The 17,259-nt window shown below is 35.6% G+C and overlaps 1 protein-coding gene across 2 annotated transcripts in view; it reads left to right on the forward strand.

The window, feature by feature from the left end:
* Positions 1-17,259, forward strand: part of LOC150095403 (filamin-A-like) — a 640,838-nt gene that overhangs the window by 612,768 nt on the left and 10,811 nt on the right. For both annotated transcript variants that reach the window (XM_090410722.1, XM_090410723.1), the window contains 2 exons: positions 9,093-9,308; positions 15,448-15,645. In XM_090410722.1, the coding sequence (XP_090266848.1) occupies positions 9,093-9,308; positions 15,448-15,645 (414 nt within the window). The remainder of the gene's footprint in view (positions 1-9,092; positions 9,309-15,447; positions 15,646-17,259) is intronic.

Raw genomic sequence — 17,259 nt, forward strand, 5'->3', positions numbered from 1 at the left:
GGTGTACAGGATATGACAGTACTACATGAAAAAATTACATCATTACTAACTTCCTATCTACAATTTTCCTCCAAATCAGTCTGTTACTTGTCAAGACTCCAACATTATCAGATCTTATATTTCTATCGTCTAAGGCACTTTGTACCGTATCAATCCACCTATATCTTGGTCTTCCTCTGGGTCGTTTTCCTGCCAACCTGGCAGAGAACACTTGTTTTGCTAATCTTTCCTCTCCCATTCTATTTAAGTGACCATACCATCTGAGATTAGCTCTGCTAACACATTCCTGGATGCAGACAATGTCAAGTTCTTTCCTAATATCCTCATTTTTAATATGATATTGCCATTGATGCCATCTGTTCACGCCTCTAATCTTTCTCAGGACTCTCATATCTGCGGTCTCTAGTCTTTGGTCAAGTGTTTTACTTCTGACCCAGCTCTCAGATCCATAAGTTAAAATTGGTTTGAACACAGTCTTGTATACAGCTAATTTAGTGTTCCGACTAATTTCTTTCTTATTCCATATGAATTTATTCAATTGACTTCCCACGATACCAGCTTTGCTGATTCTGTTGTCTATTTCTATATTTAGTTTACCATCTTCAGTAAAAATTGTGCCTAAGTAGCTGAAATGTTTTACTTGTTCCACAGGTTCTCCATTCACAACACAATTGACATTTTCAATGATTCTGCCTATTTTCATTGTCTTTGTCTTTTTATTGCTGACCTTCATACCATATCTATTACAACAGTTATTCAATTTAGTCAGAGAATCTTGCAGACTTGTAGCGGATTTATTTAGAAGTATAACATCATCCGCATAAAGCAAAGAGCTGACATTAACATCTCCAATTTTGATATCAGGTTTAATACCACATTCCTTCATAATGTGATCCATATAGATAATGAATAACAGAGGGGATAATGTACATCCTTGTCTCACACCAGATTTAACATTAAACCATCTTCCTGTACTTCCTTCAATTCTAACTGCTGATTCACAACTCAAATAAAGACTAAGTATTGCCTGATATAGTGCTCCATTGACACCATATAACTGCAGCGTATTGAATAGCTTCTCTCTTGGCACCTTGTCATATGCCTTTTCCAAATCAACAAAACTTAAATACAGATCTTTGTTATATTCCCATGCTTTCTCGACTATTTGTCGTAAAGTGAAGATCTGATCCTGACAGCCTCTATTTGGCCTGAATCCAGCTTGTTCTTCACCAAGCTTTTCTTCCACAATTCTTCTCAACCGTTTCTCAAGTATACTTGCATAGATCTTGCCAGGAACACTCAGTAGGGAAATACCTCTGTAATTCTCACATTCAGTTTTATTTCCCTTTTTATATATGGGTACTATGAGAGCTTTACTCCAATCATCGGGAATTCGTCCCTCTGTCCAGGCTTTCTGAACTATGCAGTGCAGCCACTGTAAGACTCTTATACCACCATACTTCAGCATTTCTGGTCGAATATCATCTACTCCTGCTGCCTTTCCACATTTCAAGCCTTTGATTGCTTTTTCTACTTCAAGTATGGATATGTATTCCTGACTGCATGCCTGGTCAGTGTTTTTTATCACTGTGCTGTCATCACTGCTTGTTTCATTTAGCAGTTTTTCAAAGTAATTACTCCATACTTCAAGGATATCTTTTTCTCCTGTTTTCATTTCACCTTTATCATCTCTAATTCCTTTTACAGCACTCTTTCCTACCATTCCTAAGCTTCTTCAACAACCTCCAGAATATTTTGCCACCTTCTTGATATTTATTTTCTATATTCTTGCCAAAGTCCTCCCATGACTTTTGTTTAGCTAGTTTTACACACTGTTTAGCTTTCTTACATTTGTCTCTGTATTCTGTAAGAGTAAAAGCTGACTTATTTGCCAGGAACTTTTGATATGCTTTCTTCTTTTCCTTCACTGCCTCTTTAACTTCCTGTGTCCACCAGGGAGTTCTGATTTTTTTATCCTTGCACACAACCTCACCACATGCCTCTCTGGCAGAATCAATCAATGTTTCCTTCAGAGTTTGCCACTGAATCTCCAAGGTTTGATTCCTGTTCTCAAACTCTTTCATTTTCTTTTCAATAATATTTCTGTATTTTAGTCTACAGTTCATATCTGAGAGCTGCTCAACTTTTATTCGCTTTAAAACTTTCTTACATGTTATTCTTTTCAATATGAAATTTAATTTTATCCTGCTCAAGACTAAATAGTGATCACTTCCAATTTCAAATCCTCTGTACACTCTGGTGTCCTGCACCAGGGAGAAAACATCACTATCAACAATAACATAGTCAATGAGACTTTTCTTATTCCTAGCCTCTTCTCTCCATGTGAATTTGTGCACATTTTTATGTTGGAACATGGTGTTAGTAATAACCAGTCCATGTCCTGAGCAGAAATCCAACAGATATTTGCCATTATTATTAGCTTTGCTCTTTTCTCCAAATTTTCCCAAAATATTTTTGTATGTCTCACAATCATTTCCTACTCTACTATTTAGATCCCCAACAAGGACCAACTTTTCCTTTTTCATTGTGTCAGTTGCTTTTTCTAAAGCCTCAAAAAATTCCTCCACTTCTACCTTAGTAGAACCTTCTGTGGGACCATAGGCACAAATAAGTCTCATTGTCCAGTTCCCCATTCTCATATTTGCCCACATTACTCTACTTGAGACTGACTGCCATTCAAGAAGATTAGCCTCGTATTTTGTGTTGAATACTATGGCTACTCCTTCTTTTCCTTGATTGTCATTGCCTGAATATAACATTTTGTATTTATTGCTCAGAAAGATCTCACCAGTTTTGGTCTTTTTTGTTTCAGTCACCCCTATTATGTCGATCTGGTACTTATCTAATTCCTCAGCTAGCTCCATTTCTTTGCCATTCAGGCTTCTTACGTTGATAGTACCGATCTTTAACTCTGGTGATGTTGAGTTGGGGTTTGTTTTCAGATTTGTTCCAGTAGCTGACTTTTCGCTGTTCGCCCTGGTTCCCTGGCGAAAACAACGGGGGCCTTGTATAACCGGGCGACGCCCCAGCCGGCATGAAATTTTGTCATGTTGTACCATCATTTTTTATTTTGGTTTAACCAATAAGAATACAATTTGGTCGGCTAAATCCCAAATTGCCAGCCCATCCTCGTTCGTTCAGTATCAAAGTAGATACCCAACAGGGTGCACCACGAGAAGGTGAGGATTGGACATTAGGTCAGAAGCCCTGGTCGGTTCTCCGCATTCCTTTAAAGGCTATGTGGAGGTCTCCTCTCAGTTATACAGCTTTGACCCTTAAGCACCCCCCATTAATAATTCATTAATAATTTCATTATTAATGAAACAAATTTAGTTAGTTGGTAGTTGTTATAAATATGAAGTAAAATTTTGCTAATAATGCTAAGTTTGAATATATTCTATAAAAATTAAATGTCAGGAATATTTTTTTACATTATTATTGTCTAGGAAACATGAGGCTTATATATAAAATATGTGATCCACACACAAAAGGCCACAAGACCTATAGCACATTAGTACTATGTGTGTGTGTGGACAAGAGGAATAGAAGAAAAAGAAGGGGATATATAAGAGGAATCTGTTCACATTTTTCTTGAACAGCTGTAATCTTTGGAGAAGGCAGAGTGGGGAGACTGTTCCAAAAGACAGAAGTAGATGGGATGAAGGAGAAGGCAGTGAAGTTGGTTCAGTAAGTTTCAAGATGTACTGTAAAAGGGTGTTGGTTAGCAGTGGTTCATGTTTTAATGATTTTGGAGGAGAGTGGAGGAATATCATCATCATCATCAAATTCCTGCCATGTACCCTCAAGGGGTGTACAGGATATGAGAGTACTACATGAAAAAATTACATCATTACTAACTTCCTATCTACAATTTTCCTCCAAATCAGTCTGTTACTTGTCAAGACTCCAACATTATCAGATCTTATATTTCTATCGTCTAAGGCACTTTGTACCGTATCAATCCACCTATATCTTGGTCTTCCTCTGGGTCGTTTTCCTGCCAACCTGGCAGAGAACACTTGTTTTGCTAATCTTTCCTCTCCCATTCTATTTAAGTGACCATACCATCTGAGATTAGCTCTGCTAACGCATTCCTGGATGCTGACAATGTTAAGTTCTTTCCTAATATCCTCATTTTTAATATGATATTGCCATTGATGCCATCTGTTCACGCCTCTAATCTTTCTCAGGACTCTCATATCTGCAGTCTCTAGTCTTTGGTCAAGTGTTTTACTTCTGACCCAGCTCTCAGATCCATAAGTTAAAATTGGTTTGAACACAGTTTTGTATACAGCTAATTTAGTGTTCCGACTAATTTCTTTCTTATTCCATATGAATTTATTCAATTGACTTCCCACGATACCAGCTTTGCTGATTCTGTTGTCTATTTCTATATTTAGTTTACCATCTTCAGTAAAAATTGTGCCTAAGTAGCTGAAATGTTTTACTTGTTCCACAGGTTCTCCATTCACAACACAGTTGACATTTTCAATGATTCTGCCTATTTTCATTGTCTTTGTCTTTTTATTGCTGAGCTTCATACCATATCTATTACAACAGCTATTCAATTTAGTCAGAGAATCTTGCAGACTTGTAGCGGATTTATTTAGAAGTATAACATCATCCGCATAAAGCAAAGAGCTGACATTAACATCTCCAATTTTGATATCAGGTTTAATACCACATTCCTTCATAATGTGATCCATATAGATAATGAATAACAGAGGGGATAATGTACATCCTTGTCTCACACCAGATTTAACATTAAACCATCTTCCTGTACTTCCTTCAATTCTAACTGCTGACTCACAACTCAAATAAAGACTAAGTATTGCTTGATATAATGCCCCATTGACACCATATAACTGCAGCGTATTGAATAGCTTCTCTCTTGGCACCTTGTCATATGCCTTTTCCAAATCGACAAAACTTAAATACAGATCTTTGTTATATTCCCATGCTTTCTCGACTATTTGTCGTAAAGTGAAGATCTGATCCTGACAGCCTCTATTTGGCCTGAATCCAGCTTGTTCTTCACCAAGCTTTTCTTCCACAATTCTTCTCAACCGTTTCTCAAGTATACTTGCATAGATCTTGCCAGGAACACTCAGTAGAGAAATGCCTCTGTAATTCTCACATTCAGTTTTATTTCCATTTTTATATATGGGTACTATGAGAGCTCTACTCCAATCATCGGGAATTCGTCCCTCTGTCCAGGCTGTCTGAACTATGCAGTGCAGCCACTGTAAGACTCTTATACCACCATACTTCAGCATTTCTGGTTGAATATCATCTACTCCTGCTGCCTTTCCACATTTCAAGCCTTTGATGGCTTTTTCTACTTCAAGTATGGATATGTATTCCTGACTGCATGCCTGGTCAGTGTTTTTTATCACTGTGCTGTCATCACTGCTTGTTTCATTTAGCAGTTTTTCAAAGTAATTACTCCATACTTCGAGGATATCTTTTTCTCCTGTTTTCATTTCACCTTTATCATCTCTAATTCCTTTTACAGCACTCTTTCCTCCATTTCTAAGTTTCTTCAACAACCTCCAGAATATTTTGCCACCTTCTTGATATTTATTTTCTATATTCTTGCCAAAGTCCTCCCATGACTTTTGTTTAGCTAGTTTTACACACTGTTTAGCTTTCTTACATTTGTCTCTGTATTCTGTAAGAGTAAAAGCTGACTTATTTGCCAGGAACTTTTGATATGCTTTCTTCTTTTCCTTCACTGCCTCTTTAACTTCCTGTGTCCACCAGGGAGTTCTGATTTTTTTATCCTTGCACACAACCTCACCATATGCCTCTCTGGCAGAATCAATCAATGTTTCCTTCAGAGTTTCCCACTGAATCTCCAAGGTTTGATTCCTGTTCTCAAACTGTTTCATTTTCTTTTCAATAATATTTCTGTATTTTAGTCTACAGTTCACATCTGAGAGCTGCTCAACTTTTATTCGCTTTAAAACTTTCTTACATGTTATTCTTTTCAATATGAAATTCAATTTTATCCTGCTCAAGACTAAATAGTGATCACTTCCAATTTCAAAATATATGTACATTCTGGTGTCCTGCACCAGGGAGAAAACATCACTATCAACAATAACATAGTCAATGAGACTTTTCTTATTCCTAGCCTCTTCCTCCATGTGAATTCGTGCACATTTTTATGTTGGAACATGGTGTTAGTAATAACCAGTCCATGTCCTGAGCAGAAATCCAACAGATATTTGCCATTATTATTAGCTTTGCTCTTTTCTCCAAATTTTCCCAAAATATTTTTGTATGTCTCACAATCATTTCCTACTCTACTATTTAGATCCCCAACAAGGACCAACTTTTCCTTTTTCATTGTGTCAGTTGCTTTTTCTAAAGCCTCAAAAAATTCCTCCACTTCTACCTTAGTAGAACCTTCTGTGGGACCATAGGCACAAATAAGTCTCATTGTCCAGTTCCCCATTCTCATATTTGCCCACATTACTCTACTTGAGACTGACTGCCATTCAAGAAGATTAGCCTCTTATTTTGTGTTGAATGCTATGGCTACTCCTTCTTTTCCTTGATTGTCATTGCCTGAATATAACATTTTGTATTTATTGCTCAGAAAGATCTCGCCAGTTTTGGTCTTTTTTGTTTCAGTCACCCCTATTATGTCGATCTGGTGCTTATCTAATTCCTCAGCTAGCTCCATTTCTTTGCCATTCAGGCTTCTTACGTTGATAGTACCGATCTTTAACTCTGGTGATGTTGAGTTGGGGTTTGTTTTCAGATTTGTTCCAGTAGCTGACTTTTCGCTGTTCGCCCTGGTTCCCTGGTGAAAACAACGGGGGCCTTGTTTAACCGGGCGACGCCCCAGCCGGCATGAAATTTTGTCATGTTGTACCATCATTTTTTATTTTGGTTTAACCAATAAGAATACAATTTGGTCGGCTAAATCCCAAATTGCCAGCCCATCCTCGTTCGTTCAGCATCAAAGTAGATACCCAACAGGGTGCACCACGAGAAGGTGAAGATTGGACATTAGGTCAGAAGCACTGGTCGGTTCTCCGCATTCCTTTAAAGGCTATGTGGAGGTCTCCTCTCAGTTATACAGCTTTGACCCTTAAGCACCCTGAGTGGAGGAATAATAGTTATTAAATTTGATTATTAACACATTCACTGCCAACTAAGAGTATACTCATAGTTGGTATATGAGTCTCGCATGCCAACTACGAATATACTCGTATGACGCTTACCACCGGCAACAAGATTACTAGTGCTGACCTTGAAGTGAAAGTGCTTGGCGTGCAGAGTGTAGCAGCGAAAGTGTGTATACTCATAGTTGGTATATGAGTCTCACAAGCCAACTACGAATATACTCATATGACACTTACCACTGGCAGAGATTCACCAAACTTTGTGTGAGACTTTAGGGAACTGGGCACCAGCATATCCTTATAGTTGGCAAATCGGTGACCAAGTTTAAAACTGGGCATCCTGAAACAACAGATGCTTCCAGGTCAGAAAGACCTTCCACAGCGATCACACCTAAAATCATCGATGCAGCACATGCTGTTATCCTTGATGATAGATGAATGCTAGCCAAAAACATTAAACAAAACAAAATCCTTAAAACATTGCAAAGACTTTGAGGATATCCAGAAAATGAGTTGGGGTCATTATCCACCAACATCTGGACATGCAGAAGCTCTCAGCGAAGTGGATCCCCAAATGTTTGAATGCTGACCAAAAGAGAGAATGTGTGCTGTCATCTCATGGGATTTTGGGTCATTTTAGAAAACAGGCGCAAATTTTTTGGCTCATAGTGTGACTGTTGCTTAAACATGGCTTCATCACTATAACCCAGAGACTAAACAATAATCAATGGAGTAGACACACAAAGGTTCTCCACGGCCAAAGAAGTACCAAATCTACAAGTCAGTACAGAAGGTTCTTGCCATTGTCTTTTGGGATATGGATTGTGTAATCCTTACTAAGTACCTCAAAAAAGATGAGACTGTTACAACAGCAGTTTATTCAACAGCTCTGAAGAAAAAATGCTGCAGGAAACTGAGCAGAGGCATGTTACTTTTGCAAGACCACACGCACACCTGCTCACACTGCTCATGAAACCCAACAGAATACACAATTTTGGCCTTCAATGTCTGCCTGACTCACCTTATTTGCCAGACCTGGCTCCATCTGACTATTTCCTATTCCCAAATTTAAAGAAACACTTGAGAGGAACAAAATTTACCACCAATGAAGTCATATCTTCAGCTGAGGACTGGTTTGTGACAAGGGAAAAACTTTTTTTCTCATATGATGCAGCAGTGCTGTAACAAGTGTATGACACTTTGTGAGGAATATGTAGAATAATGTGTAAGTTGCATGGTTCTACCTCAGTTTCTTTTTGGTGATTATCACAACTTTTCAGCACATCTTCATATGGTACACTCTTCCCCCAGGAGTATGCTGAAGGTCTTTTTATCTTTTTTTACTCTTATATTTTTGCCACTGTCTTGTTGCAGATAAGTTTTTTAAATAATTCTAAAGTAAAATATAAAAGAAATTTTAAGCAAAATATTTTTTGGCATATATCAACTGACCTCAGTTAGAACTGTGTGTAACTCACAGTACAATCTCATGGTTTGAACTATACAATCAGGATTCTCCACTAAAATTTTATTCATCTTGTTAAACTTTTTTTTATTATCAAAAATTTAAAATTTTGACTTTCTAATGTATGTATATTGGATTTGTATAACTAAAATGTATTTAATAATTAAAAAAAAAAATTTCACATGTTTATAATTTGTTGTAATCCAAAAGTGAAAAACAAATACCTTTTTATAATTATTCACATTTAAGTGAAATATTATATATGTATTTATTAAATATGTTCAATATTGTCTTCTTCCCGAGAGTGGTAGGTACACCGGTACTGAAAGCTTGGGAAACACTGTGCTAAAGCTACCACACCTAATAAGTCTTAACTGGCAGTAATATGCAGGATGTAGAACATTGAGATTCCCCCCCTCTCCTCAAAGTAGGACCAAATTTTGATAACTTTTGTTTTTGTGTGTGTGTAGGTACAAAGATGGACTTCATAGTGGACACATGTAATGCTGGTGCAGGGACATTAGCTGTTACTATTGATGGTCCTTCCAAGGTTGCAATGGACTGCACAGAAGTAGAAGAAGGATACAAAGTTCGTTATACGCCACTTGCACCTGGTGATTATTTTGCTACTGTGAAATATAATGGTTACCATATTGTTGGAAGTCCTTTCAAGATACCATGTGTGGGTAAGTTAGCATGTTAGCTACAAACTATTAATAATATGGCTGGAAAACTAATAAAAACAAAGCAAGATCTTTAGTGGATTTTCTTGCTTTCTCTCTCTTTCCCTTCTCTGTATGATACTATTTTTACGACATAAGTATTGAAACAAAAAACTTATAATTGCTGGAAAGTTGATAAATCTTGTATATTGGAAGCTTAACAATGAAAAACTAAAAACAAACATCTATTTTTTCATCAGAAAAGTTTGCAACTCATAATTTTGCCTGTTTATTGCACTAATGTTTATGTTGATTTCAAACAGAAGTAATTGTTCAAAGTATAAATGGCATTCAGGATGATGAGATGGATGAAAACTTGCTAACATTCAATTTAAATACTTATATACATTTTCCATTTAGAAAATCAATGTAATAATAGTTCATTGCAAAGGGCAATATTGGATGCATGCACAAAGGGAAAGAAATCTATATATGTGTGTTTTCAGTAGAACTATGAATGGGTGTCTGCTGGTTGCTGTATGCATCTTCCTTTTTCAGGGGAAAGTGGAAGCGGTGATACCAGTTCTGATGAAGTGGCCATGGAAGTATGTCTGTAAAATGCATATATTAGAAATGACCATCTGTGTGAAAGAGTAAAAAAGTCATTCACAAACTTAATGATCTTATGCATTGAGTCAAGAAATTTTAGGGTGCTCTTAGGAGAATTCTCAGATGGGAAACTTATTTCATAATTAGAAGAATTTGTAAAGAATTAATAATTGTTCAGAGATAAAGTAATACGTGGAGTGAAAATAAAGGGAAAAGATAAAAACAACCCTCCCATTTCTTGAATCTGATGTACACTATCTACTAATAATTGTCCAGGCACTTCAACAATTTACAATTGATATCGGCAGGTGAACCCTAATATCGGGTGTCTCCACCTTTGGCTTTGATCACCTTCTGCACCCTTTGAGGGAGGCTTTCCACCAATGTGCAGCAAACATGTGAAATTTGGCTACAGATCGAGGATATGCTGCTCTGGACCTCAATTGCCACTCCAATTCATCCCACAGGTGTTCGATGGGTTTGAGGTCAGGACACTGTGCATGCCAGGTCAGTCATTTAAAACCCATTTCTTCATACTGTTTCATAACAGTTGCAGCCTTGAGGCATGATGCATTGTCGTCTTGATAGTACCATCGGTTGTTCCATAGTGTGGGGGTGTGCCTTCATGGAACCATGGACAATGACCAGTCATCCTAGCTGAATGTACCCCCACACCGTTGCTCCTCCACCAAATTTTACTGTGGGGCGACACACTGTGGTAACAAGCATCACCAAGCTACCTCCACACGCACACCCTGCTATCAGACTGGAAACAGGTGAACCCTGATTCATCGCTTCAGAGAGTACTGGTCAGTTGTCCAGTTCACATGCTCTTTGCAACAGGCCAGATGAGTCACCTTGTTCATTTATGTGATGTTCAGCTTGTGGGTCGCTGCTCTTCCATGGAAACCCAGTAAATGGAATTCTTTTCATACGGTATTAGTGGTCACCATGGAGTTATTGGTGCTCTGGAACTCATCATGGATAGTCTGTGCCAAATGTAGCCAGTTTTTGCATGCCACCTGTTTTATCACCCTCTTGTCCCTGTCAGGAGGGTGTTAATGCCATCAGTGGGAGACTTATCCAAATTGGTAGTGATTCTCTTGATAGAGACATTTCATGCAACATATTTAGAATGGTAAGAGTAAACAGGAATACAAATGAAAAATTTTCTTTCACAGTAGCAATTTATAAACTATTAAGAGTGTAAGATCCAGGCTGACACTACACTACAACAAGGCAGTTTTAAAAACTTAATAAGGCAAACATCATCAAGATAGTTATTAAACAAATTAAAATAAATAAATAAAGAAAAATAATCTTCTCAGTCACTTATCCTATATTGACTTTAATTATTATATTGTGTTATGATAATGATATATATGAAAAATTATTATATTTTTAGGTTCATTTCTGTGAATTTCAAGTTTTTCTCCACAATTTAAAAAATCTAGCAACTCTATATTACTGAGTAAGATAAACAACTAATTGCAAGAACTTTTGTTTCAGTAAGGAAATACTGTGAGTAGACATAATAATTAAAATTATAATAATGGAATTAACTCATGCAAAAATATTATTAATTAGTAGAATTTTCACTTAAGTATCACAGGCATCTTCAGTACATGTCAGTTATTGTTTAATTAGCTTTACACAATTCCAAAAGGCACCACCTAAGTAGCTAATGTAAGACAACTAAAAAAGATCAATAAATTTCCTAACTTATTAAATATATACAATTAAAAAATTAGGAAAGATTAGCTAATTTATAAAGTATTATCTCCCACAAAGGGGATAGACATAAACCATCAGATCTGTTTAAGTTAGGAGAGTGAAGTAAAGTTTCACATCTTTCTTTATAAAGCTGTTCCATAAGGAACAGACTTTTGTCTTGTTCCAGTGAACTCTGTCTAGTATTGATGATATGTTCTGCAGGTCCAGACTGTTCAGGTTCAAGGTATTGAATATAAGACTGGTGCTCTTCTAGTTGAATAGAGGCAGATCTTCCTGTGTTTGTTCGAAATAAGATAATCCACAAGAGCATGGAATCTGGTAGATACCTGGGTAACTTAGATGTGGAAGCATGTCCTTTGGAGAAGTCAGAAAGGTGGAGATTTTTCTGAATGGTCGAAAGGCAGCAAAAATATTTAATGGTTTTAAAACTTTTGCTATGCATTCACTAATGCCTTGCACTTAAGGGATAAGAATACGTGTTATGTCTTCTGTATTTGAAGAGGAAGATATATCAAAGACATATTTTTGAAAACTACTCAAAGCTCTTTTGATGAAGGAATTCTTATATCATTTATTCTTATATCCTTTCAACTTACAGGCCACTCACATTGTATCCTACCAGGAGTCAGTTGAAAAGACTTAATTCTCTTATAGATAATGTATCTACGTAGGATGAAGATCAAAAGAAAAAACTTAAAACCTTCTTCGGTCGTCCACCTAGATTGTATGGTCTTCCAAAAGTTCATAAACCAGGTATTTCGTTGAGACCAGTTGTAGATTGTATAGGTTGTCCCACTTATAAAATTCAAATTTTTATAAAAATATTTCATTTTGTAATACATTCTGTTATTTTTTCTTTAAAAACAAGTTATATCAACAGATCAAAGGAACAGCAATGGGCAATCCTCTTTCTTCTACTATCGCCAACTTCTTTATGGAGCACTTTGAACAACATATTTTTGAAAACATTTCTCCTAGACCTATTCATTGGTTCAGATATGTAGATGACATTTTTGCCATCAATACTAGACATAGAGTTCATTGGAACAAGACGAGTCCTTCACAAAAGTTGGTTCTTTATGGAACGGCTTTATAAAGAAAAGTGAAACTTTACTTCACTCTCCTAACTTAAACAGATCTGATGGGTTACGTCTATCCCCTTTGTGGGAGATAGTACTTTATAAATCAGGTAATCTTTCCTAACTTTTTAATTGTGTGTGTGTATATATATATATATATATATATATATATATATTATTTTTTTTTTTAATAAGTTAGGAAATTTATTGACCTTTTTTAGTTATCTTACATTAGCTACTTAGGTGGTGCCTTTTTGGAATTGTCAGTTATTGTTTAATTAGTTTTATACATGTACTGAAAGATGCCTGTGATACTCAGGTGAAAATTCTACTAATAAATAATATTTTTACATGAGTTAATTCCATTATTATAATTTTAATTGCAAGAACTTTTGTTGTATCTTGAAGTCGCATTGGTATAATAAGTTGAAACGTATTGAAAGTTTTTTTTTTTTTTTTTTTTCACTTGGATATACTATAAATTAAAGATGCCAAGAAATTATGTTCTTGGCTTAATTCTTTATCCAAGTATAAGCAACCAAAGTTTGCATGTGAAGTGTCTTCACGACAGGGCTACTTATATATAGAGGCTGATGACTTCACATGAAGTCAGGATGTATATGCATATTGAAACAATCTAAACTTTATAAAGCATCAGTAAATCAAACATGAGGTTGATATTCATCCTGATTGAAATAAATGATGACATTCAGAATGATGGAAATGTTTGGAGTGTTGTTTTTTTTCTTTACTTTAAAAAAAAAAAATTGACAAAGTTTGAGGAAGCTAACTGCAATTTTTTCCATAGTGTTATTTACACATAATGGCTTTGCATTAGAATTTCAGTAATATAAACCCTGAGAATGTTGAGGTTTTGTTGTATCTTGAAGTTGCATTGGTATTATAAGTTGAAACTTATTGAAAGTTTTTTCACTTGGTTATACTATACATTAAAGATTAATTCTTTATCCAAGTATAAGCAACCAAAGTTTGCATGTGAAATGTCTTCATGACTGGGCTGCTTGTATATAGAGGCTGATGACCTCACATCAATTACTTTAGTATCCCATAATGTAAAGCACAACCCTTTCAGATGTGTATAATGTGATGCATCTTGGAAGCGCCACTACCCAGACCAGTTTTGACCTCTGAGGTCTCAGTGGAAGCCAGACCCAGAAGGCATACTGTGGTTGAAGTGATGCAGAAGTCGTATATTATCCATATATAGGTAGTGAATAGGTGTCACACCTTATTATTAAAAATACTCTGGATTTGGGAGATGTTGAAAGTTTTCTTTCACTTGGTTATACTATAAATTAAAGATGCCAAGAAATTCTTGGTTTAATCCTTTACCCAAGTGAAGATACTTTATGTACAAACTTTGCTTGCTTACACTTGGATAAACGATTAAACCAAGAATATAATTTTATGGTATCTTTAATTTATAGTATAAGTAAAAAAAACTTTCAACATCTGTCTTTAATCCAGAGTATTTTAATTTTTATTTATTTATTTGTATGGAGTTTACTTCCTTTTCTATTCCGGTCCCTATTGGGACGAGTTGAGCCTCCCCCCATGTGTTCAATGGGCCAGTTTTCCTGTTCTGGGGGACAAAAAACCAGAGTTTCCAGGCCAAAAAAAACCCTACCTCTGAAGTTTGCAAACGAGTATTTTAATAATAAGGTGTGATACCTTTTCGCTACTGGTATATGGATATTACTTTAACCTTGTTAATGGGTTCAAGAAGAGGTATCATAGATTGAGTCTCCTGCAATGAGTTTTCGGATTCCATTGAGTCTGGACAGTGGCCCTTTCCATAATGCATCACTATATACACATCTGAAAGCATGTGTGCTTTGCATTATGGAATAATAAAGCAATTGATGTGAGGTCATTAGCCTCTATATACAAGTAGCCCAGTTATGAAGATACTTCATGTGTACATTTTATTTGCTTACACTCGAATAAAGGATTAAACCAAGAATATAATTTCTTGGAATCTTTAATTTAAAGTTGAAACTTATCTAAATAGCATCAATGTTCATTAATCTGAGAAATTTGGAGATGGGGGGGGGGGATTAGGATATATGAATGAGATATACATGGATAATCCAGCCTGTTTACACTTTTCAAGTGTAAGATAAAATACTAACTTAAATTAAGTGTCATACTTAATTGGATTTTAATGGTATAGATGCTAACACAGATTGATAAGAAAATAACTATTTATTGACTTAATTGCTAATATTTCGCTGGTATTCTATCCAGCATCTTCCGAGCACATAAACAAAGTTTGTTACAGTAGCGAGACAACTGCAATCTGGTGTAACAGTGGGACTAGTATGAGCAATTGTTAAAGTCCTAATTAGGTGCCATTGGCACCTAATAATTAGGACTTTAGTCTTTGTGTTGCATGCTACAATTGCTCAAACTAGTCCCACTGTTATACCGGATTGCAGTTGTCTCGTTACTGTAACAAACTTTGTTTGTGTGCTCTGAAAATGCTGGGTAGAATACCAGTGAAATATTAGCAATTAAGTCAATAAATAGTTATTTTCTTATCAGTCTGTGTTCACATCTATACTGTTAAAATCCAGTCGACATGTGCAACAAACACATAAGCCTTTCCACACGGTTAAGTTTCATACTGCAAACTAATATATTCACACTTCTCTAAATTTCTGTACATCAAACATGACCTTTCTTGTTGCTGTTATCATCAATGTAATTTTGAATTCTAGGTGCTGCAGTAGCTGATGTAGGAACAGGTGAAACATCATCAGTTGTTGTGGAAACAGTAACAAAACAAGCTAAACAGCGAGCGGATCATTTGCCTCGTTTCCATTCAGATCCATCCAAGGTGACAAGTAAAGGCATGGGCCTAAAACGTGCATATTTACACAAACAAAACCAGTTCACAGTTAATTGCTGTGATGCAGGTAAGCAGCATCTAGTTATCTATTTTCTTATTCTTTAATAAGAATTATCCAAGAAATAATTGCTTAAACATTGGTAACAATGTTTAAGCAATTATTTCTTGGATAATTCTTTGATATTTCTTGGATAATTTAAGCAATTATTTCTTAAACAATGTTTAAGCAATTAATAAATTGGCAGCAATTATTTTAATTAAAACATGTTTCATTAATTACATATGATTTCTCCAGTTGTAAACACACAAACTTGTAGAACAAACAGTAAAGACCAACAAAAGTGACAACCACTATGTTCATTAATCTGAGAAATTTTGAGAAATCAAGCATATATGAGATTAACTTTTGTTTTTAAAATATTTCTAATGGTGCATTGCAATGTTCAGCATGCTGCGTGTGTTTACATATTGCGTGATGACAGAGCTGAGGCCTCACTCCTACAGTATTCAATATCTTGGATGTGTTCTTCAATGCATTGCTCTGTAGATTTTTCTGTCTGGTCATAGTAAGATGACCTGCAGTTATACCACAGCCAATAAAGATGTGCTAGCATGCGCACACACACACACACAATATTTTGGATATAAGATTGAGGGTAAATAAAACACAGCTTGAGAAATGATTGGTAGGATATTTCTGTGGACATGTTTAGTCATTGCAGTTAATTTCCAAAGAATTTGTTAAGTGAGTAAGGAATACTTTGAAATGTAGGAGAAACTGAATTTCATCCATAGGAAATAAATATTGAATAAAAAAAGACACTGCTTTTAATGACATTCCTTCTTACCAATACAAGGTTGTAAACTTCTGGTTTAGCTATGAGTTAGATAACCTGAGTACCTTCTACTCATGCTACTTCAGTCCTTTGATAAGTAGGATGATGATTTCACAACTGGGTGATGAAAATAATCTGCCACCTAACATTGCTCACAAACACCCTTGCCATAGTGAGATTTGAACTTGCAGCCTATAGCTTAGAAAGCAGGAGACACTATTTCCATATACAAACCAAGACCAGTTTGAATATCAAAATTGTCTGATATCAAAGTTTTGTAGAAAGTAGAAGCGTGTAAAACAAATGAAGAATAATAAGTGGAGTGTCACAGGTTTCTATCTATGGATCATTATTTAACTTATTGATATTGTGAATTATCTGAAGGGAAATATTTAGTTTTCTGAAGTTTTGGAAGGATTGAATTTAGATTTGTGCATAAGAAGATCAAAAAACTGCATGTGGATGAATATATTCATTGAAATTGGATGATAATACAAGAATAAAGTTTTTTGTCAACTTTTTATGCTTGGCAGTACTATGAACATTTCAGAATATATAAATGAAAGAAGAATCCGTAACTGTCTTTCAGCATAACTTACAAACTTGCTGAGACCACACTGCTTCAGTTTTTTTTTTTTTAGAATGCAAACAATCATTAATGATATTATAAATGGTTCCATCCGAAGATATCTGTAATATATATTTTTTTAATTTTCACATGCATGTCACTTGAATTGCACCATCCAAGATTGCAATATTGTTCTGGTCGAAATTTGCAACTTACTGAGTCTATGCACCATTTATAAGTTTTTTGACTATTCAGAAATTCACTGTTATCCAGCATG

The sequence above is a fragment of the Typopeltis vanoorti genome, chromosome 20 (genome assembly GCF_054136105.1).
Source record: "Typopeltis vanoorti isolate ZY-2024b chromosome 20, IOZ_Tvanoo_1.0, whole genome shotgun sequence".
NCBI lineage: Eukaryota > Metazoa > Arthropoda > Arachnida > Uropygi > Thelyphonidae > Typopeltis > Typopeltis vanoorti.